This window comes from Crinia signifera, chromosome 8 (genome assembly GCF_055691185.1).
Source record: "Crinia signifera chromosome 8, ASM5569118v1, whole genome shotgun sequence".
NCBI lineage: Eukaryota > Metazoa > Chordata > Amphibia > Anura > Myobatrachidae > Crinia > Crinia signifera.
Genome location: NC_139224.1, coordinates 167054424 through 167078855, shown reverse-complemented (window position 1 = coordinate 167078855; position 24432 = coordinate 167054424). Strand labels below are relative to the sequence as shown.

The 24432-nt window shown below is 47.5% G+C and overlaps 1 protein-coding gene across 2 annotated transcripts in view; it reads right to left on the bottom strand.

The window, feature by feature from the left end:
* Positions 1 to 547: 547 nt before the first annotated feature.
* AK4 (adenylate kinase 4) overlaps positions 548 to 24432 on the bottom strand; it is a 42150-nt gene continuing 18265 nt past the window's right edge. Inside the window, exons 3-6 of one of the 2 annotated variants that reach the window (XM_083157691.1) lie at positions 15672 to 15791; positions 10927 to 11099; positions 4978 to 5096; positions 548 to 2250 (exon numbers count right to left, since the gene is read on the bottom strand). In XM_083157691.1, the coding sequence (XP_083013817.1) occupies positions 2112 to 2250; positions 4978 to 5096; positions 10927 to 11099; positions 15672 to 15791 (551 nt within the window). In that variant the 3' untranslated portion in view covers positions 548 to 2111. The remainder of the gene's footprint in view (positions 2251 to 4977; positions 5097 to 10926; positions 11100 to 15671; positions 15792 to 24432) is intronic. The other variant, XM_083157692.1, reaches the window with a different exon arrangement.

The following is a 24432-nucleotide window of genomic DNA, read 5'->3' as shown; positions in this document are numbered from 1 at the left end:
GTACCTGACAGCAAGGCTGCGCAGACAGGGAGGGAGAAGGAGGGGGGGGGGAGGGAGAGAGGGTGAGAGTGGGTGGGGGGAAAGAGAGGGGAAAAGAGAGGAGGAGAGGGAAAGAGAGGGGTAGAGGGGGGAGGGAAAGAGAGAGAGGGGGGAAAGAGAAGAGAGAGGGGGGAGAGAAGATAGGGAGAGAGGGGGAGGGGTAAAGAGAGGTAGAGAGAGAGGGGGAGGAAAGAGTGGGAGGGAAATAGAAGGGAGGAGTGAGAGAGGGGAGGAGAGAAAGCGGGGAAGGGAGGGACAGAAAGACAGCGGGAGGGAGAAAGATGGGAATGAAGGGAGAGAGAGAGAGGGGGGGGGGGGGAGAGGTATGTATAAATCATTTCATCTCATGTCACAAGATCACATATAAAACATGCATGTGCCTATTCATGTTTGTATATGCTCAACAAACACACATGTATGCATGTTAGCGTGTATATGTGATCTCTGCGTACATGTATAATCACACACAATGAAGAACTGTGATGGGAAAAGAAAAAACACATTTAGAAAATTTGTATTGTATTTTTAATCATATTTGATGAATTGATAGTGATGACATTACCGCGATCCCCCCTCCAGTCGTCCTATGCTGGGGCTGTGCGTCTCTCTATAATGTAGAACACAACACCCAGCGAATAATCGTATTATAACCTCACTTTACATACTCCGTCATCTCTGCACATCTTTGGATTGTAGTTACATTGTTATATATAGAAGCTTTTCTTTACAAACAAAAAAACAAACAAAAACACTTTTTTTCCATAAAAATACAAGAAAATATCTATAATAAAGGTCACGGGCTGATAAAAACAAATACTCAATATATAGATATGTTCTAGATGAACCCCAAATAAGGCGATTCTGTAACAGCATCCGGAGAGTTGGTTGATGAAACATAAAAACATAGATGGTCTCGAAAACACAGAACAAATTAAAACGATGCTTCAAAATATAAGTGCCAATAGCGCCCACATAAGTGCCGACAGCGCCCACATAAGTGCCGACAGCGCCTAGAAGGAAGAAAGTAATAATAAAAACCAGCATATACAGTTTGTATATAGTGAGAACATTTCACCACATGGATACAGCACATAGGAGATTATTCTGGTTGGTGCGTAATTTTCCGAATTCTTTCTGAGCGGTCCGCACGCTACGCTGTGCGGACATGGTACAAAGAAACACCCACCGGTCCTCCGCATTCAGACGGACTCACACTTTAAGAAGAGGGCGTGTTTACGGACGACATCCAAACCTTGCGTGTGTGGTGGACACACACATATTCTGCACGGTCTTACAGCGTCTGCACGGTCTTACCGCGTCAGAACGGATGGGAACATGGCCGTACTCACCGATGCAAGTTTATTTCCGCAAAACATACCACTATCTTTTGATCCCCAAATGTGTGCTGTTATTGGTGAATGTAAAAGTGACATGTGATATTAGTGAAAGCAAGTTCTGTCCATTGCTTGCAGTGTAAATGTGTGTAACAAATGCAGCCGTGCTTTCAGCATATATGTGTGTGTTTAGTAATGGTCCATTTAAGCTGCAAGGTTTCCAATTGAAGCAATGAAAAGAGTGTAAGTAATGAGTAATGAGTAGAGGAGTGGATTGTATTGTGTTCAGGTGACATTGGTTCAGGTGCGGGAGTACTAATTGGGCGATCCGAATGCCTAGCGCATGACCGAGTGGTGTCCGCAAAGAAATACTTGCTTATGGACACCGCATATTTCTTGCCTTTTGGTTCGTTTGCAGTCGGTGTTCAGTCCGAATGCACGCCTACCAGAATTAGTGCACTCCCTCGTGTACGCCCATGTTTACGCCCATTTTTAGCCCACTTTGAAACTACGCCCCTGTGTACTTCCGAATGACGCCCATAATACGCCCATATCTCCAAAGTGAATGCGGTGTACATTTCTGTACGGTATTAGTGAGAACAAGTACGGAGACCTTGCGTGGCACATGCGCATAGCGTTGCCTACGCATGCGCAGACGGCTAAAAAACGCCATCCGAAAGAATTCGGAAATTTACGCATCGACCAGAATAAGGCCCATAGAGACCAATAAATTACGTCCTACGACTCCTCTGGGCGGAACGCCTGGCTGGTGTCCTCCGGGTGTACCGGCGCGACCTTCGTACTTAGCAACGTGTAGATATACGGCCAGATTTTGTTGGTTTCGGTCCCTGAGAAAGTGTGCAGAATTCCTTTAGCCCTGGAATAAAAATGTTTTTGAGGTTTTTTTTTAACTATATTTATTTTTCCAGAAATCGGCAGGTGCGGTAAGATGAGTCAATGGGGTCATCCCTGTCTGTCTGCCCCTCCCCTTTAGAATGTAAGCTCTTTTACGAGCAGGGCCCTCTTCCCTCGTGTGCTCTGCCTACTCTTATTTAAACAATCTTCTACTCCATATTACCTTTGATGGCATCAAATCCTGCTGGAGAAAAGCGCTATAGAATTATTACTATTATATTAGTAGTACTATTATTATTATTATTATTATTATTATTATTATTATTATTATTATTATTATTATTATTATTATACACCCTCAGAAGAAGAAGTAGGATTGTCCCCATGGAGTAATAACAGCAGGCTGTGTAGTGCACAGATTGGCCACTGGGGGGAGGCCAAGTACATGAAATGTCTCAGATATACTCGCTTGGCCTAATATAACCTGAAAAGGCCCAAGCAGGAAACCGCCAGCAAAATAGGAAAATATCCCTTTACTCGGTGTTAACAGGGGAGAATCACCTGCTAAACTGTAGAGTCAGAGCTGCAGGAATCAGGGGAGGGTCCAGGCCACAAACCATGATGACCACTAGAGCAGTCACTGGGGGGGGATAACTGCTGGGGTGAGGGGTGGCCTGGGTGTGTAGGGATTGGGTGGACTCTGAGGTGCGGGAGATCCGCCACTGTGACTTACGCAGAACCTGGAACCTTGGTTCCGCATTACACCCAAGGAAGAACCTGATCAATCCGTAGATCTCACAGATGTCAGAGGTGATGAGACCGGGGAGGGGGAGAATGTAGCGGTACAAAATGGTAGACAACATGGATACTACTGTGAGAGGAATCACAGTTTAGTTTCTATAGTAACAAACCAAGCAGCCGTGTTCACCCAGGGTAACTGTCTCTATAACAGGGTAACACTGTGTAATGGGAGTGCACATAGAACCTGACATTGGGCACACAGGCATTGGGGCCCATCAGGAAATTCCCTGCACAGCTATGAGCCAGTCCGACTTTGCCCCGGTGTACAGTCCATGTGGCACAGATGCTGTCCACAATACCTGCTGGGTTGGGATCATTTGGTCTACAGCATGATGGTCGACAGTAATTAGTTCGACATGGGTCTAGGTCGAAATGGAGACAGGTCGACATGGTTCTAGGTGGAAGGGTCATTAGTTCGACAGGTCGTTACTTCGACAATGTCTATGTCGACAGTCAAAAGGTCGACATGGGGTTTTTCACCTTTTTACCACCTGAATGTCAAAACAGTCGACATGGACACCATTTCAAGTGCACCGCATCCCCTAGCATCGCTCGGCACACTATTTTATTCTCCCGCCACGACCTAGTGGATGTTAGGGCATGAAATACCGCCTGTCGGCACATGTCGGCTCAAAAAACAGTGAAAAACCCCATGTCGACCTAGACATTGTCGAACTAATGACCTGTCGAACTAACGACCTGTCAAACTAACGACCTGTCAAACTAATAACCTTTCGACCTAGAACCATGTTGACCTAATGGTGTCGACCTAATGACTGTGGACTATCATGCTGTAGACCAAATGACCGCATCCCTACCATCTACGTGCCCCGTGTGTCACACACAATATGGTGGACGTAACCTTGATAAGGACATATCTTGGCACAGTTTGTACTCATGAAATCAATCCTGAGCACAATATCAGCCCCTGAGCCCCTATGAGCCCAGTTCCATGAAAAGTATTTTTGTCCTTGGCTCTGAGTTCATACCCTGGAATCCAGCGCTGGCAGGATTGGGATGTTCCAGTTACTGGTGTGAACACAGCGCTAGTGTCCGTGATATGAGCGGACAATACCCGGACAGTCACCACCTAACTTCTACCCACGTGCACATAAGCGTATCCAGGAACTGTGGCAGGGGTGCCGTCTCCTGGGGTGAAGGGTTGCCCTCCTCATGCAGCAGGCAGTCAGTGCCACACCGCGCCCTTGGTACAAATATCCACAGCTAGTTTATTAGAGCACTAGATAAAAGCTTCTGCAATGTACTGTCACTTTGAGCTGTGACAGTTTTTAGCCAACAAACTCTCCACCCCACCCCAGTCCCTATCTGCTCCAATCTCCATCTTCACAGCTATATCTCTCCATATCCAGTAAGTTTGAAATAGATCAGTGTCCTGCATAAATTGCTTTCACTTTCTGTTGTGATTTTTTTTTTTAGCACACAAAGGAGTAATTTAGTCCGTCGAGTGGCCTCTAGTGGTCACTGGCAGTACTTCACCTCACAGAGGGGAGCCGTAGTTAGCCAGATAGCAGTACACACCCACGCTTCTAGGTGCCACGTTCACAATCTCTTTTCACAATCTCTCCATATATAGATCTAGACATGCCCTTTGGGTGGAGCATGACACGACCCCCTCAATGTGGCTCTATACAAATTCTGCTACCAACTATAATCTCCCTGAAACGAGTTTTCAAAAGTAGGCAAGTATGAGATAGAAACAAAACATAAAAGACAATCCTGGCCTGTCCGGGACTAAATAGACAAATGATTGGATGTGGTGACTGAACGTCGCACTATTAGCCCAGTACTTCTAGCCAGAGGTCACAGTGTCCCCCAACAGGCTGCTGCCCATGTAGGGAGAGACTCAGACTAGCAAACAGGCTCCAACTTCTGCAGATTATTGCGGTTAATAAAGTTATAAAGTCAGTCTAGTAGAAGTGACACTCACTTGTATCGTTCTATGACCGGTTTAGCCACGTCTTTGTACTGGCGCAGTCTGGTAACCACTGCATCCGGCTTATCATCTTCTTGTTGGACTAGCGGCTCTCCAGTGACATCATCAATACCCTGCAATGAGATTTAGAAATATGAGAATGGCGGGACCGCAGCGTTCTGAGAGTATTCCAATCACACCAAAATTTGGCTCTGGCAAAGAATGTTGTTTTAGGAGTAGTTTTGTTTGGTCCAATGTTGCTCCTGAGCAACTGGGGAAGAATACATGTAATTAATAAATATTATTATTATTATTACGTTATTTGAAGTGAATATTGCATTGTAATGAGCAATTTTCGGACATTCACATTATAGCACACAGTAGTGCCCTTTCATACATGTTATGCCACACAGTAGTGTTCCTTATACACTTTAAGCAACACAGTAGTGCCCTTTATACACGTTATGCCACACAGTAGTGCCTTTTCTAACATTACGCCACACAGTAGTTCTCATTTTACAAGTTACACAAAACACAGTAGAGCTCCTTATACACCGTACACAGTAGTGCCCTTTATACTAATTACACCACACAGTAGTGCCCCATATACATATCACCCCACACAGTAATGCTCCATATACATGTTATGCCACACAGAAGCGCTCCTTATACACATTATGCAAACACAGTAGTGCCCGTTATACAGGCTACACCACAGAGTAGTGCCCTTTATACAAATTACACCACACAGTAATGCCCTTAATAAAATGTATGCCACACCGTAATGCCCATTAGGTCGCACAATAGCAATGCCCTTATGCACATAATGCCACACAGTATTGCCTGTTATACATCTGCATATTTATTACACCCCAACCTTTACAGCCCTCCTCCAGGACCAGTGGCCATTTTTGTCACTGCCCAGTGCTGCCCCCACTGTCTCTGCTCCACGTGGATGCCAGCTTAGTTGTATGAGCTGCTGCCCCTTCAGTGCTGTGCTGAGAGCTTCGACTGACAAAGGCAACAAGAGCACAAACGCCAACGCCGTCTACCCATCAGCCATTGTTTGCCGTGTCGGATCTAGGCTTGAATAGTCTGCCCCTAGGCATTTGCCCAGTTTGCCTAAGCACAGGGCCAGCTCTGGTTCTTAAGGCCCCCATACACTATTCCAAGGCTGTGTGCGATAAGCTCAGCAGGGCCAGGGGGGGGGGGGGGGGGGGGGGGGGGGCGTGCACTCGGTGGGGCAGCGTTTACCTGCTCGCGAGGCAGTGAATATAAGAAGCTTAGCATGCAGGACTGAATCAGGCCTTTCATGCCATTTAAGATGTAAAACTAAGGTAAAATAGCAGGATAAGTGTATGAGGACACATCTGTCACCTCATCCAGTCACCACCGGTACAAGAGAAATGAGCAGTGGGTGGAACAGGACGACCACTCACCGCGCTGGCCAGCCTTCCCCTCGCCATTCAGCGACACGGACAGTGCATGCTCACCGCGCTGACTAGCCTTCCCTTCGCCATTCAGCGACACGGACAGTGCACGCTCACCGTGCTGACCAGCCTTCCCCTCGCTATTCAGTGACACGGATAGTGCACGCTCACCGTGCTGACTAGCCTTCCCCTCGCCATTCAGTGACACGGACAGTGCATGCTCACCGCGCTGACTAGCCTTCCCCTCGCTATTCAGTGACACGGACAGTGCATGCTCACAGTGCTGACTAGCCTTCCCCTCGCCATTCAGCGACACGGACAGTGCACGCTCACCGTGCTGACCAGCCTTCCCCTCGCTATTCAGTGACATGGATAGTGCACGCTCACCGTGCTGACTAGCCTTCCCCTCGCCATTCAGCGACACGGACAGTGCATGCTCACCGCGCTGACCAGCCTTCCCCTCGCTATTCAGTGACACTGACAGTGCACGCTCACCGCGCTGACCAGCCTTCCCCTCGCCATTCAGCGACACGGACAGTGCATGCTCACCGCGCTGACCAGCCTTCCCCTCGCTATGATTCTAAGATAAATCTAGTTACCTCACCCTCACCCCTTTTGCAGTACCTAGTACGTTGGTTTATGGTTATGTGTTGCACCGAAGGCAGGTCAGCTGACATGTATTGTTCTTATGATCAAGTTCCGCTGTTACTACAGTATGTACAGGCGTATGGTGCATCAACAAAATTAAATGGTGCACAGCTGTAGTCATTACTAACTGTCCCATTTTTAAACGTGCTGCATTCATTCCTAACTGACACACTGTACAGATCCACAGGTGGACTGGAAAACATGGACTGCTACTAGATCTCAAGGGCCGGTTTGGTCACACCTGGTGTAGACAATCAGAAGCCCAATTGGCCAACACTAAATAACCCTAAAACTGGCCATACTCTAGAGCGACTTCTAACCGAGAAGAAAGCACCAGCAATCTGAACGCATTCTCCTAGTTCTCACTTCTGTGGGCTAAACCTCCCCTCTGGTAGCCCAACCCTGACCCTTCCCTCCCATAGACTAACCCTTCTCCTTGTGCCTAACCATAGCCTCCTCTATGGTAACCTTGCTCCAACACCCCACCTCCCCCATCCAGTAGCCTGACCCTTACCTCCCCTCTGGTAGCCTAGCTGTGCCCCCCTAACTACCAAGAAGCCTCACCGTAACCACCCCTCCCATATTCTGACCCTAATCTCGCCTCGGTAGCCTAGCCCCAACCTCCCCTCTCTTAGCCTAGCCCCAACCTCCCCTCTCTTAGCCTAGCCCCAACCTCCCCTCCCTTAGCCTAGCCCCAACCTCCCCTCCCTTAGCCCCAACCTCCCCTCCCTTAGCCTAGCCCGAACCTCCCCTCCCTTAGCCTAGCCCCAACCTCCCCTCCCTTAGCCTAGCCCCAACCTCCCCTCCCTTAGCCTAGCCCCAACCTCCCCTCCCTTAGCCTAGCCCCAACCTCCCCTCCCTTAGCCTAGCCCCAACCTCCCCTCCCTTAGCCTAGCCCCAACCTCCCCTCCCTTAGCCTAGCCCCAACCTCCCCTCCCTTAGCCTAGCCCCAACCTCCCCTCTCTTAGCCTAGCCCCAACCTCCCCTCTCTTAGCCTAGCCCCAACCTCCCCTCTCTTAGCCTAGCCCCAACCTCCCCTCTCTTAGCCTAGCCCCAACCTCCCCTCTCTTAGCCTAGCCCCAACCTCCCCTCTCTTAGCCTAGCCCCAACCTCCCCTCTCTTAGCCTAGCCCCAACCTCCCCTCTCTTAGCCTAGCCCCAACCTCCCCTCCCTTAGCCTAGCCCCAACCTCCCCTCCCTTAGCCTAGCCCCAACCTCCCCTCCCTTAGCCTAGCCCCAACCTCCCCTCCCTTAGCCTAGCCCCAACCTCCCCTCCCTTAGCCTAGCCCCAACCTCCCCTCCCTTAGCCTTGCCCTATCCTCCCCTCCCTTAGCTGAACCCAAACGTATTCTAAACCTAACCTTCCTAACCATAGCCTCCTCTATGGTAACCTTGCTCCAACACCCCACCTACCCCATCCAGTAGCCTGACCCTTACCTCCCCTCTGGTAGCCTAGCTGTGCCCCCCTAACTACCAAGAAGCCTCACCGTAACCACCCCTCCCATATTCTGACCCTAATCTCGCCCCGGTAGCCTAGCCCCAACCTCCCCTCTCTTAGCCTAGCCCCAACCTCCCCTCCCTTAGCCTAGCCCCAACCTCCCCTCCCTTAGCCTAGCCCCAACCTCCCCTCCCTTAGCCTAGCCCCAACCTCCCCTCCCTTAGCCTAGCCCCAACCTCCCCTCTCTTAGCCTAGCCCCAACCTCCCCTCCCTTAGCCTAGCCCCAACCTCCCCTCCCTTAGCCTAGCCCCAACCTCCCCTCCCTTAGCCTAGCCCCAACCTCCCCTCCCTTAGCCTAGCCCCAACCTCCCCTCCCTTAGCCTTGCCCTATCCTCCCCTCCCTTAGCTGAACCCAAACGTATTCTAAACCTAACCTTCCTGCACCTGCAGAATCACTTATTAACATAAGTAACTGGCAGTACGGATGGTGTAACGCAGGGGTGGGGAACCTTTTTTGTGCCAAGGGCCGCTTGTATAGGGAAAAAAATCCTTCGGGGGCCATAAGTAAATATGTCTCTTACAAATTGTCCTGCTGCAGCCGTTCCACGCTCCGGTGGCTGCCGCTGAATAGGACTGACAGCCTCCGGCAAGAATTCCCCTGTACTTGACTCCCGACAAAGCCGCCAGGCAGGTGGGAGGGCCACTCAGACCGGCTACAGGGGCCGCATACGGCCCCCGGGCCTGAGGTTACCCACCCCTGGTGTAACGGTTAGCATTCCGGCCTCACAGCACTGAGATCATTGGTTCGATTACCACCATGGCCCTAACTGTGCAGTGTTTGTATGTTCTCCCTGTACTTCCGTGGGTTTCCTCTGGGTACTCCGGTTTCCTCCCACAATCCAAAAATACACTGGTAGGCTAATTGGCCTCCAAAAAAATGAACCCTAGAATGTCTGTGTGCGTGTACATGTGGTAGGGAATATAGATTGTAAGCTCCACTGGGGCAGGGACTGATGTGAGTGTTCAAATAATCTCTGTACAGCGCTGCGGAATATGTGTGCGTTATATAAGTAACTGCTAATAAATAATAATTATTAACATTACACACGTCATCATTTTGCAGAAGCTGATATTCAATGTTGACATTTCAACAAAGACAACATAACTATCAACATTATGACTTTTAACCAGGTAGCACTAATGCCTGGAGAGTGGCGCAGTAATTATGGGTTATACTCTTAGTAGCTCTATATAGCCATCCGCTACCCGCATTACCCCCTTCATACGGCACAACGGGGGATATTCAGACCTGAACGCACGGCAGAGAATTTGCAGGCCGGGTGATTATCGATAGACTGCACATGAGTACGGATCGTAGCGAGCATGCGTCCAGCCATCTTGCGATAAAATCCTGCTACTTTTTTTCAATCGCTGGCCGTGTGCAAGGTGATTGACAGGAAGCTGCCGTTTATGGGTCGTAACCGGCAGCTCTCTGGAAGTGTCAGGGAAACGCAAGCATTTCAAGGTATTTGAGAGAAGTCATGTGATGTCAGCTGTGGACTCGATTGGCCTGTTTGTATCGCAGCCGCTGAGTAAGTCCTGGGCTACACACAGACTGCACACACTGGGGAATCATTACATGGTGAGCGGCTGTTATCTGGGAGTGTCAGGGATAATGCAGGCGTGGCCAGGTGTATGAGGGGAAGTCATGTGACGTCAGCTCCGTCCCCGATCAGCCTGATTCTATCATAGCCGCTGAGTAAGTCCTGGGCTACGCACACACTGGGAAATCATAACATGAGGAGCGGCTGTTATCTGGGAGTGTCAGGGAATACGCAGGCGTGCCCAGGTGTGTGAGGGGAAGTCATGTGACGTCAGCTCCACCCCCGATCAGCCTGATTCTATCACAGCCGCTGAGTAAGTCCTGGGTTACGCACAGACTGCACACACTGGGGAATCATTACATGGTGATGGGCGTGGCCAGGTGTGTGAGGGGAAGTCATGTGATGTCAGCTCCGCCCCCGATCAGCCTGATTCTATCACAGCCGCTGAGTAAGTCCTGGGCTACACACAGACTGCACACACTGGGGAATCATTACATGGTGAGCGGCTGTTATCTGGGAGTGTCAGTGATAATGCAGGCGTGGCCAGGTGTGTGAGGGGAAGTCATGTGACGTCAGCTCCGCCCCCAATCAGCCTGATTCTATCATAGCTGCTGAGTAAGTCCTGGGCTACGCACAGACTGCACACACTGGGGAATCATTACATGGGGAATGGCTAAGCAATTCACAGACTTGCACGGGGTGAGATTATACTCTGACTAGGGGGCAGATAGCTGATCGCAGCGCTCTGCATATTAGAATCCGTACGATCAGGTCTGAATAACCCCCAATGTCTCCTAATCTGGCAATAAGGGAGAGTATCACCAAGCTGCGTTGGGTGTCCTTACATGCACATTGGGTGGATTGAACTCCAGGTTGTACACTCTTCCGCTGGGCAGGTGAACCCACCGTGTGTTGAGCCGATCCTTCAGCGTCTCAAATGGGATGTTTAAAGAGATCACAAGGTCCAGGTCACATATCTTATCTAGCGCCTCCGCCTGCACCAGGGTCCTGGGGAAACCTAAACACAGAGAGAGAGAAGGAAAAGTCAGAAACCCAGAAAACCAATTCTAACTCCGCACAAGTATGTGGTCAGGTCCTAACACGACCTCGATGACTATGTATAAGATCATCCGGGGTTCTCAGTACTGCCCTGGGCAGATCTCGCAACATGTGCAGCTTCCCACAGAGAGCGCGTTACCCAGTGATGAGGTGACACCAAGCAGAATATAAGGTATTCGGCATCACGGACCATGGGGACACTGTCAGGACCAATGTTCTCCGGTGAGAACACCGGTGATCTGCCTAGATTTATCCTGCATGCGTAATTTACATCGCCCGGCGATAGCGGCGAGTGCGGCTGGGCATCGATGTCGCTATGCCCCCTACATGCAGAGCGATGTAGGGTCATTTTCTAAGTGATCTAGGCCTTTATTCTGGTTCACTTGCAAAGGCAAATTCCTTCTCAAATGGACAAAACCATGTGCACTGCAGGTGGGGCAGATGTAACATGTGCAGAGAGAGTTAGATTTGGGTGAGTTATTTTGTTTCTGTGCAGGGTAAATACTGGCTGCTTTATTTTTACACTGCAATACAGATCTCACTTTGAAGTAAAACCCCAACCAAATCTAATTCTCTCTACACATGTTACATCTGCCCCCCTGCAGTGCACATGGTTTTGTCCATTTGAGAAGAAATTTGCCTTTTGTGAGTGAACCAGAATAAGGGCCTTAGTCAGAACACTCCGCATGTAGGCTCCATAAGCTTTAGCATTTATTTCTCGGAGTTATGGACAGGCAAGGGGAAATTTACTAAGATCGGACTTCTATTGCTGTTGCTATAGGCAACCAATCAGAATCTACTTATTTATTTAGCACCTTCTAGAAGATAATGGTTCATATCTGATTGGTTGCCCATCTGAAATACACCTCCCATCTTAACAAATTTTCCCCGCAGTGTTTACAATTGCAAACAACAATGTTTGGCTAAAGCGGACCATACAATGGCGCAATTTGGGCCGTTTCCACACGATTTCCGACGCATCAGGCCAAGAAATCGGAAGACTAGTATCAAATGACATGTTTACCTCTGATTCCCACCGATGCCTGTGCGCACTGGATCGAAGCCTGAGATCGCAGGGGCTGCACTACAGATTAATAGGACCCAGCAGCCTTGGCCGGGATCGCATGCGATACATCGTATGATAACAAAACGCATACAGTGTATCGTACGCGATCCTGCCACCTGGAACTTTTCCACCTCAGAGGAGTCCCAGGACAGACTAATAACTAGAGATACCTGAAGCAGCTTCTGATCCCTCATTGTCCCACTCGGTTACTGCGATCGTTTGATGAAGGACTACTAACAGTACCCAGAATTTCCCTGAATTCATCTGGGGGGGTGTCGAGCTTTCATCGCTGTGGCTCCGACTGCGGAACTCACTTCCCCGCACAGTTCGAGAAGCTTCCACTCTGGAAACATTCAAAAATAGACTCAAGACTTTCCTGTTCACCCAAGCATTTCACTAATGTCCCTTGTACAGTTTGTTCATGTGCTGTACAAGGCTAATGCGAGCACTTTGAGTCCTATTAGGAGAAAAGTGCTATATAAATAACATTATTATTATTTATTTGTATTTCTCATAACCTGTATTGTATTTAAACAAAGCAAATATACTATGCCATACCATGTATGTATACACGTACATATATAGACTCATAACCACACATACATATAGCCGTAGATCTATACTGTCTCATCGATGCACAATTAGTAGATACCGGAGCGCACGTCCCAGCGGTCCCCACGGTGAGAGAGATGGGACAGACTAAGGAGCGGAGGTCCATCTGTCATGGTAAATACGTGACCATTAGTGGCATATAAGGGGGGTAGGGCTCTGGCATATAACGAGGGATAACTAACGAGGTGGCTGTGATCTGATGGCATTTAAAGAGACAACTTTGGTAGATATAGGAATATTCAGGGCCACGGAGGGAAGTGTGCTGCAGTTTTGTTTGTTTTTTTTGACAAAAATGACCAAAAATCGCACATTTACCAAAAATTAGCACATGTAATAATAGTGTGCAATTTGCGGTAATAATCGCACTACAAAAAATCGCATCCAGATGTTTTTTCATTGGAAACTTGCAAATTCGCAAATATATTAGGTTTGAAAAATCACGCCCTAAACATTAACCAAAAATCCCCAGAACAATAGGACCAAGTTCAGGATGTGGGAGTTTGACGGAACCATGCACAGATCAGGGAGATCCGTACATGGTTCTGTCTGAAAAAGTGTTTTAAATAAATAAATGAATAAAAATAACTGCGAGGTTACTCTCCTTATTTCTCTGCATCTGCCCAGATAATCCGCAACATCATCATGACTCACTTCTCACCCGCAGACTTTAGGGAACAACTAAGAGAACGTAGACGTCTGTGTTTTAAAGGACTGTAAAATATACAAGCGAGACAGATTAAGCAAGCATTCCGGCGGTGTAAAAAGAACGACGGCCATGCTGGAGAAAGACTTTAGGATGCAAAGATGATTGGAAACGTCCTCCAATCTTCCAGCAAGAAGGCGCGAGAAATAATAAAAAAGTCAAATAAAAATATTTTACAATATTTTGTCATTTTTAAATGCCCTTCTACACGAACGCCCGCCCCCGCTCGCCGAATGTCCCCACACGCATGCGAATCAATGTTTAGCATAAACAGCCGTTCGTAGCCTTGCGTGCAGGGACAAAATCATTTGATGGTCACGACCATCGAATGATTCTGCAGGTGCCCGCAGATGTAAGACACCTCAATTAAAAATGCATTTCGAATAAACAGCAGGGAATATCGGTTCCATATATTAAATAGACATTAAGCCGGCCAAATATTCTTCACTGCATGGCAAATCCCCGCACTCCTACACAGTAAACAGGACTTCAATGAATCAGATTTCAGCACAAGTATTGCTGTTCCACTAATAACCCCGGTCTGCAAGCAGCGTAAATGTAGGTACTCCCCTAGCAGTTGTAGCATTGTATGACGCATATAACAAATAGAATTTAGCACAATGTGACCGATAAAATGCTCTTAAAAGGTTGATAATCTTGGTCATACAAAAAAAAAAGCTATTGCTCTCTGGTTGCACGCATTTTTTTTCTCAGTAGAACAAAAACCACTAGAGGCGGCTCTGACAAATTACACAGATCAGTCATTGAGGCTCTGCATTCGGAAGCACTAGACCGGGGGCTAATAATGGTCGTTACAGACTCATTGTTTCATTTGTCTTGGCACAAATATTGATTTATCCATAACGGGAATTAACTTAGAGGGGGGGGGGGGGGGGTCTATGTACTAAGCCTGGGAGAGTAAAATAAAAGATAAAGTGGACGGAGATACCGGAAGTACCATCCACCCAGCTCCCAACTGCTATTTTCAAACACCACCTGTAAGATGGCAGTTGGGAGATATCCAGGGCTTAGTACATAGGCCCCTTAATTACTAAGTCGTGGTGACATAGGAATGGGGTATGTGAGTTACAGTATATTTTGCGGAAGCCCTTATTCTGCTCGTCAGGCCCCCAGTATATATATATATATATACACACACACACATGCTTGCATGATAGATCGTCAGACACGCATATACACACACCCTGCTGTAACCGGCCTGTCCATACAGCCCCAGGTTTGTCAACTGTATCCCATTTATCGCTTACACATAAACACAATAACACCAGCAGCTGGCGGCACCCTGGAAAATTACCCAGAGATGTGTTAAAAATTAAAGAGACACCATGCAATGAATGACAGATGTCAGGCTGTTGTCCCAGCAGCCGTGGGGTAATATTATGTAACAGCGGCAGGGATCATTTCTTAGAGAGACCGTTGAGTCATCCTTTTCCGTTAATGCGACATCTCAGCAGCCTCTCGCCTAGAACACAGGAAATATTCCACAGACGTCCAGCAGAACGGCTGCACTCAGAGCTCACAGTAACGTCAGGCTTTCTGCTAGAATAATCATCCAGAATATACAGTCGTTACAGAGGATTTAGGTCCACATTTTGCCTGCATCCCATAAAATACAAGTATACTTAACGCTGCTTACAGTTATGATGTCAACATTGGTAAAATCTCAACACCGCACATGTCGGCATATGCAGAATGTTGACAATTCGGACCAAACTCTCGGGGGTCAGGCTGCTGTCGGGTTAGGATACAGAAAGGAAGGTCTTTGGTGTTTTTGGATTCCGCACTAAAAATATCCACAAACAGAAAGCCAGTTGCTGTTGAAGGAGAACATTTCATGTATATAATCTACTTTACGTGACCTACATGACGGATTTATGCAAATCCCTTCTATAATCATTTCTTCAGCCCAGATTCACTTTCTCCAGCCAGGAATCTCTTACTTGGGCGCGAAAGCCTAATATCAATAAGGGCAAGGAGCTGGCACAGAAAGGCGGTGGTTCCGACACCCAGGATCCCGCTGGCAGTGCATTAGCGCTTGTGATGCTGGTAAAAGATCCTGTCGAAACGCGCCACGCATATAACCACCACAGGTTACGGAGCGAGTGCTGTGGAACCGAGTGTGAACTTACCGTCGAGAAGCCAGCTGTGTGTGGTCTTCTTCTCCAGCTCCGACAGCATGACGCGGGTGATGAGGTCATCAGGGACCGGGAGACTTTGCTGCATGTATTTCTTGGCCAACACTCCGACCTCTGAGGGGGGACAATAAAATAAATGAATGAATTCAGTACAGTGCTGTTTATGTTACACACAAGACTGGGATATAAAAACTATACAAAGGCGACAATCTCAGATGTGGCGGTGTGTAAACCACAAGAACTATAATAGTATAATAATTTGCTGTATAATCGGACTTGTACAATGACTCCTCTGAAATGTGTTCATCTACAGTAGCTCTGACAGGAGGCTGCAGAATTCCCAGAACTTGGAACAAGAGAAGGAGGCTCCACTTGCTTCCGAGTTATAGGCTCTCAGCACTCTGATTGGTGCATACCTCCACAAATCAGCATGCGGACATCCATTCACTGTCTGGCTGCAGGCTGGGAAGCAGGTAGAGAATGCTGGACTCTGATTGGTGCATAGCTTCAGCCATCCACAAATCAGCATGCGGACATCCATTCACTGTCTGTCCGTGATTCACAATCATGGTGACCAGGGAGAATTCTCTACTGCTCCCAAGAAGCTTAGAAGTACCAGACGGCCAGCTCCTAACAGTCATTTTTCAAACACAGCCCGTAACATGGCAATTAAAAGCGGATTGGCTGATACTTTATGGAACAGTGTGCAGCGAGAATGAGTGTGGCTCAAAGGGTCCACCTTGTCAATAGTTCAACATGCCGTAGGTTGACACAAGAAAAAAAGTCGACATGGAAAAAAGCTGACATTCGTTTTTCACGTTTTGACCTTTTGGTCATCCGGTTCCCGTGAGAACTGGTGTAACATTAGGACACTTGCAGTCCCTTTCTGTGTACATAGCAAGTAGCAATATATCGCTACAGTGAGTGTGAACAGAGGAGAGACTGAGCTCCTGGTTGGCCGAGGGACAAGAAAAAAAAACATCTGAGGAATTTTTCTTTTTGATGTTGATATAACTGAATTTTATCATTCCTGTCCACGCCGGGCAGGGGAGGGATTAACCCACGGCTGACCACGGCCACGTGTACGTACAGGAAATGTTGTTCCGAGCGACTTTGGATCAAACGAATCAACAGGATCCACAACATGTTTTCTCTATCTGCTTGGAAGAAAGCGTGGAACACTCTGCTAGAGAAGAATGTCAGACGTACGAGCTCCAGCAAAGGAAAATACTGCGAGCGGATTGGGAGATTCCTGTTTAATTCGGAGGCAGAGCGCAGAGCAGGTGCCTGATACGGATAAGAGGGGAAATAACACGTAATATGGAGCAAGACTGAAACGGAAATGGGACAATAACCTCACACAACAAGTCCCAGCATGTCCTGCCACAGTTTTAGCTTTGCACAGCCCGCAATCCCTTCAAGATGGGTAGGTTACTAGGTTTCCAACAAAGATGACACCTAATGTGTAAAGGGCCCTACATACGCAGAGATGTGTGCCAGAGATACATCACGGGAGATTCAGCACAAGAGATTTCACTCTTGTGGCTAATTTCAGACAATGAGCCACATACAGAGAGATGTGTGTCAGAGATTCAAATTGGGAGATTCAGCATGGGAGATTTCAAATCTGTCACGACTGTCACGCCGCACATGCCATCAAACTGCACTGTGTATGTATATATATATATATATATATATATATATATATATATATATATATATATATATATATATATATATATATATATATATATATATATATATATATATATATATATACACACATACACACACACATATATATATATATATATATATATATATATATATACACATATATATATATATATACACTGTGTATATATACACATATATATATATATATATATATATATATATATATATATATATATATATATATATATATATATATATATATATATATATATATATATATATATATATATATATATATATATATAGTGGAGATAGTCCATACATACATTGGTGGAGATATATACATAGTGGTTAGTCCATACATACATTGGTGGAGATATAGTCCCCCACCCCAGGATGGAGATAATTAAGGATATTACGTTGGTGGTATAGTGGGTATAGCCCCCCAAACATTGGTGGCACAGTGGGAAAAAAATAGATATACTTACCGCTACTCTGGAGTCCAGCATCGCGGCTCTGTCCCGCGGCGTCATCAGGAGGGCTGTCTCCGGCGGTGACGTCATCGGCTCGGCGGTGGTCTCCGGCGGTGCCTGTCATCGGGATCAGCGGCGGCGGTGGTGTCAGGTGCAGCGGCGGCGGCGTTCAGCGGGGCTTCAGTCGCTCAGAACAGCCCTGCTCATCTGCCCGCAGCCACACATGCGGGAGATGAGCAGGAGCTTTCTGAGCGACTGTTCTGTATTGTACAGCCCGTCCGTTCTGAATCTTGGACAGATTCAGAACGGCGGGTGCGCGCATGTAAATCGCTGTGTGGGCTATATACACAGCGATTTACATGCATTTTCAGGCATTTTCTGAGCAATTTAGTAAAATCGCTCAGAAAATGCCTGAAAATTGTGCTGTGTGTGGGGGCCATAAGTGTACATGGACCAGGGTTGTTTACCCTCCCGGATTGGCCGGGAGGGTCCCGGAAATCGGGTCCCCCGGAAAGGTGGGCAATCCTCCCGGATTCTGCCTCACCCTCCCGATCTCCCCAGCAGTTGCCCGGCTGCATAGTTGAATCACCGCGATTTGCGGCGACTCGTCAGGAGGGGCTAAATATGTAAATAGTGCTGTTTAGCCCCACCCCTCCGCAAGGCCCCGCAAATCGGGGAGATTTACATTGCTGGGAGCGGGGCTTGATGACGTCTACATCAGACCCCCTCCCCCACACATGATGCTCATAGTCTCCTCTCCGGGCTTCTCCCGGACAGGAGAATTTAACAGTAGGTTCATTTATTTATTTACCGTTTGATATATAGTGCAGCATATTCTTTCAGATGGTTTCAATTGGAAAATAAGCGGAAAAAGCAGAAAGAATTACCCCTTTTACACCAAAACGCCGGGTTTTGGACCCAGCTTCAACCGGCAACTTGGCATTTGTTTCCTTATACACCAGCAAATTTCACCTGCATGCTCCTTCCTCCTTCCCTCTGAGCCGGTGCTTACATCATCATCATCTCCAAGCACCGGGACCGCTGATCGCCGCGCTGGGGCAAGCCCAGCACCAAGGTAAAATGTTGGGCTGCAGACCCTGTGCACCTCCCCAGCCCCTGGCCACGAGGTTAATGGATGCCTCACACAGGCATCCATTCACCTCCTGCCTGATTCTTTGCTGTCTACAGTAAAAAGGGACATGGGTTAACCCCTTTTACACCCCTGGATACAGGTTGCTGAGCTATCCCTTCATAGGTTTTCTGCATTAATATAACTGATCATATCTACTTAAAAGGTACGCCCTCATTTATTTATTTATTTACAGTTTCTTATATAGCGCAGCAGATTCCGTTACAGCGTCTTATATAGTGCAGCAGATTCCGTTACAGTGTCTTATATAGCGCAGCAGATTCCGTTACAGTTACTTATATAGCGCAGCAGATTCTGTTACAGTGTCTTATATAGCGCACCAGATTCCGTTACAGTGTCTTATATAGCGCAGCAGATTCCGTTACAGTGTCTTATATAGCGCAGCAGATTCCGTTACAGCGTCTTATATAGTGCAGCAGATTCCGTTACAGTGTCTTATATAGAGCAGCAGATTCCGTTACAGTGTCTTATATAGCGCAGCAGATTCAGTTACAGTGTCTTATATAGCGCAGCAGATTCCGTTACAGCATCTTATATAGCGCAGCAGATTCCGTTACAGTGTCTTATATAGCACAGCAGATTCCGTTACAGTGTCTTATATAGCGCAGCAGATTCCGTTGCGCTTTACAATAGTAGACAGTGATAAAACAAACTGGGCAACAACGGACAGACTTGGAGGTAGGAGGGCCCTGCTGCAAGCTTACAATCTCCCCTAGGCCCCTGTTCTAGCTCACTCTCAAAGGCAAACTCCTTCTCAAATGGACAAAACCATGCTGCACTGCAGGTGGGGCAGATGTAACATGTGCAGAGTTAGATTTGGGTGGGATTTTACTTCAAAGTGAGATCTATATTGCAGTGTAAAAATAAAGCACCCAGTATTTACCCTGCACAGAAACAAAACAACACCCAAGTCTAATTCTCTCTGCACATGTTACATCTGCCCCACCTGCAGTGCAGCATGGTTTTGTCCATTTGATAAGGATTTTGCCTTTGCGAGTAAACCTGAATAAGGACCCTAGTGTTTGTACACCATACGGAGTGTCTGAGCATCAAACGAGAATCTGACGGCTTTTTGTTTAAATGATGCATCATATTTGCATTGCAGACACAGCGAAACACCAGTCACCAAGTACTGCCGGCGCTGAGCTACGACTGTAACTGCATAGGAAATGTTTTTGAATCTGTACAACGCCGCAACGGAACTCAGTGCGTGGAACCAGCTTTGGACACTTCATTCACAGATTCAGATTGGATTGCATACAAATGCACAAACGTTGCACGATTGTGCAAACAAGATGCGCGCTTTCAGCGAATAAGATGCTTCCAGAAGTTTCCAGAGACTTGATGCGCTGAGAGGGGCTGTTCGGTGCAACTGAGGCCACGCTGTACCAGCACACACCTGTAACACCGAAACCTATAGAGCCCTTTACCTCTGTACTCTCGCCTGAGCACTCCATAATGGCGGCACCAAAGCTTTGGGCTACAGATGGTACAGCAGCGTCACGACGCACGCAGCTTAAAGGAATTTTGTTGCATTTTACTACATGACCCCTAATAACCCCCCCATGAGGATGCGTTACAGCTGTGAAAAAACACACACATCAACCACTCACGTTCCCTGAAAACGAAGGTTCCTATTAGCCTCTTGTTCTGTGTGGTGCTGCTATTTCATCACAAGCAAAGTCACACGGATGTCGAACAGAAAGGCGGAATGCGTATATTGTATAAAGACCATTTTAAAGAGCTTCAATACATTCAGTACACGGACTTGTGTCTCAGATTAGCTGCACGGCGTAGATATGCCATCTTGATGGATTTCGGTTAATGGTTAAGAAGATTGTGATGTGTGAGAAGCTGCAGAACAAGTGGCAGATGGGAGAGATAAGCGGAGGGTCGCAGGGTGACACTCAGCGTGCACAAAACACTCGCACAGAGGAAACGCTGCCAATTAGTTTGTAACACAGAGGAACTCTCCCGGCAGAGAGAGAAGTGATACGATGGCGCTAAGCCGGCTCATTCCTCTGGTCAGGAGGAAGCCATGAGTCATGACGGCTAACTGATGATTTTTTACCCCAATAACTTCCCTGTATGGTATACCAAGTCGACCCCCAAAAAGTGGATACTGAAAAAAAAAAAGGTTGACATGCATATTTCAAACATTTTGGGTGTCAATGTCGACACCTGAGCACATATACCCCCAATTAGTCTACTGCATCCCGTCGCCATGTTTGAGGCCCAAATACAACTGATATCATTCTGGGAATGCTATTAGGGAATGCTAAGACTGTGGCAAGGCATGCTGGGATGTGTAGTTTAGCAACAGCTGGAGGGCCACAGTTTGGACATGCCCGACCTAGACATTGTCTATCAGCCAATCGGATACCAGAAGTCCCCATTCTTCAAACATCAATAGACCAAACCGCTTCCACCACTGGCGCTTCTCCGGTAAGAGCTGCACTAATTAGTGGGCAATGTCGACATCGACTAAAAAAAAAACCTTTAAAAATTCATGTCAACTTTTCCGTATGTCATCCTTTTTCATGTCAAACTTTTGTTTGTGTCCACCTTTCTGGACATTTTGACAATGTTGACGTAGACACTTTAAATTTTTCCATACAGACAACGCCCACGACCAGGGCCGCCAATAGGGGGGTGCTGTGGGTACAGCTGTCCCGAGCCCTGGCCTCTGGAAGGGCCTGGGCAGCTAATTTTGCCCACTGCAACCTGCTTCCAGACTGCTTCCGCTGCACTAATTGCGCTGAACAAAGCAGGTCCCGGAGTGCAGGCTTATTCAACCCAGGATGCCGGTGGCCAATTAAAATGCTGCACCGGCTTTTGAGCTAATCAGAGCTCGCATACCAGCAGCCAATCAGAGCAGCTGCCGGTACGCAAGCTATGATTGGCTCACCATCCGGTGCTGCACTTTAATTGGCCGCCGGCATCCTGAGTTGAAGAAGCCTGCACTCTGGAGGAGGGGGGGGGGGGGTCTTATATGGGCGTTCTATTGAAGATCATATGTTGCTATGGGCAACCACTCAAATTCTATTCTATTATCTTCTAGAACAGGGGTGGCCAAACCTGTCCTCGAGATCTACCAACGGTGCAAGTTTTCCAGGCCACCTGTGGATCTATAGTAGGAATGATGCAGCAGGTTTTAAAATGTGACAGTTAGTAATGACTGCACCTGTGCACCAGCTAGGTGATCTGGGGAATGTGACAGTTAGTAATGACTACAGCTGTGCACCAGTTAGGTGATCTGGGGAATGTGACAGTTAGTAATGACTACAGCTGTGCACCAGCTAGGTGATCTGGGAAATGTGACCGTTAGTAATGACTACAGCTGTGCACCAGCTAGGTGATCTGGAGAATGTGACAGTTAGTAATGACTACAGCTGTGCACCAGCTAGGTGATCTGGAGAATGTGACCGTTAGGAATGACTACAGCTGTGCACCAGCTAGGTGATCTGGAGAATGTGACAGTTAGTAATGACTACAGCTGTGCACCAGCTAGGTGATCTGGGGAATGTGACAGTTAGGAATGACTACAGCTGTGCACCAGCTAGGTGATCTGGGGAATTTGACAGTTAGTAATGACTACAGCTGTGCACCAGCTAGGTGATCTGGGGAATGTGACAGTTAGTAATGACTACAGCTGTGCACCAGCTAGGTGATCTGGGGAATGTGACAGTTAGGAATGACTACAGCTGTGCACCAGCTAGGTGATCTGGGGAATGTGACAGTTAGTAATGACTACAGCTGTGCACCAGCTAGGTGATCTGGGGAATGTGACAGTTAGTAATGACTACAGCTGTGCACCAGCTAGGTGGTCTGGGGAATGTGACAGTTAGTAATGACTACACCTGTGCACCAGCTAGGTGATCTGGGGAATGTGACAGTTAGTAATGACTACAGCTGTGCACCAGCTAGGTGGTCTGGGGAATGTGACAGTTAGTAATGACTACACCTGTGCACCAGCTAGGTGATCTGGGGAACGTGACAGTTAGTAATGACTACAGCTGTGCACCAGCTAGGGGATCTGGGGAATGTGACAGTTAGTAATGACTACAGCTGTGCACCAGCTAGGGGATCTGGGGAATGTGACAGTTAGTAATGACTACAGCTGTGCACCAGCTAGGTGATCTGGGGAATGTGACAGTAATGACTACAGCTGTGCACCAGCTAGGGGATCTGGGGAATGTGACAGTAATGACTACAGCTGTGCACCAGCTAGGGGATCTGGAGAATGTGACAGTTAGTAATGACTACACCTGTGCCCCAGCTAGGTGATCTGGGGAATGTGACAGTAATGACTGCAGCTGTGCAGCAGCTAGGTGATCTGGGGAATGTGACAGTAATGACTGCAGCTGTGCACCAGCTAGGTGATCTGGAAAACCTGGACCGTTGGTAGATCTCGAGGACCGGTTTGGCCACCCCTGTTCTAGAAGGTGCTAAATAAATAAAAAGTAGAATCTGATTGGTTGCTACGGGCAACACCCCATCTGCAACAGAACTCCCGTCTTAGTAAATTTACCTCCCAGAGTGCATTGTCGGCAAGTCCATTCATCCTAGGATTAATGTAATGCTGCACAGATATCGGATAGGTTTGAACAAGCCGTTATACTTCCCGCGGTGCCAGCCCTGGAGATACCATCCGCTGGAGAGTAATTACAGTTGGTTGCGCCATTTACCTGGCTAGAAGAGAGTGGTTACGTGTCAGAGAGCGGATCTATTACGATTGCACACACCTGTGTGTGTAAATACCAGTGCACAGATGCAGATTCTTATTCTACGTTCTGTGTGCATTTTTATGTCGACGTTTTCATGCGTCTACCTTTTTGGTGTCGATATATACATTGTAGGGCTATCATCCAGACCTCAAGGAAAAAGCAGCATAGTTGCGGAACAAATACGCAGTATGGTACCTGCGCTCAGCATGAGGCCCCATGTGGATCGGTGTACGAGGACAGATCAGTAGGCCCGGATTTAGCAGAAGACTCTCTTTGGACCGGAATGTTCCCTGCGTTCTATGACCGTTGCCCTTTGTATAAATCGGCATTAAATATTTCTAGTTCTTTATTTAGCTCAAAACAACCAAGATGAGCTGAAGAGACCTTTCCTGAAGACCTCTCCAACATCAGATCTCACAGGAGCCTGCAGACACCACGGGAGGATATTAATGGGCTGCTCAATCCAAATCAGAAAACCCTGTAATGTTCACATTCGCACGGTATAAGGAGAAGTGCCCAAGTGACGGCGGAATGGGGAATGTTGGGAATTAGCTGTGATCTTACCAGTGAGTGCAAACAACTGTCCGAAGGAGTAACATATCCTGGTTATTGTGTAACTGTAGGTTGTACATTCACGAGACACATCAAAACACGCAACACACAGAAGCACACACTTACACACCTCCACACAGGGCAAACACGCAGCACAGATGCACCATTGTTACATC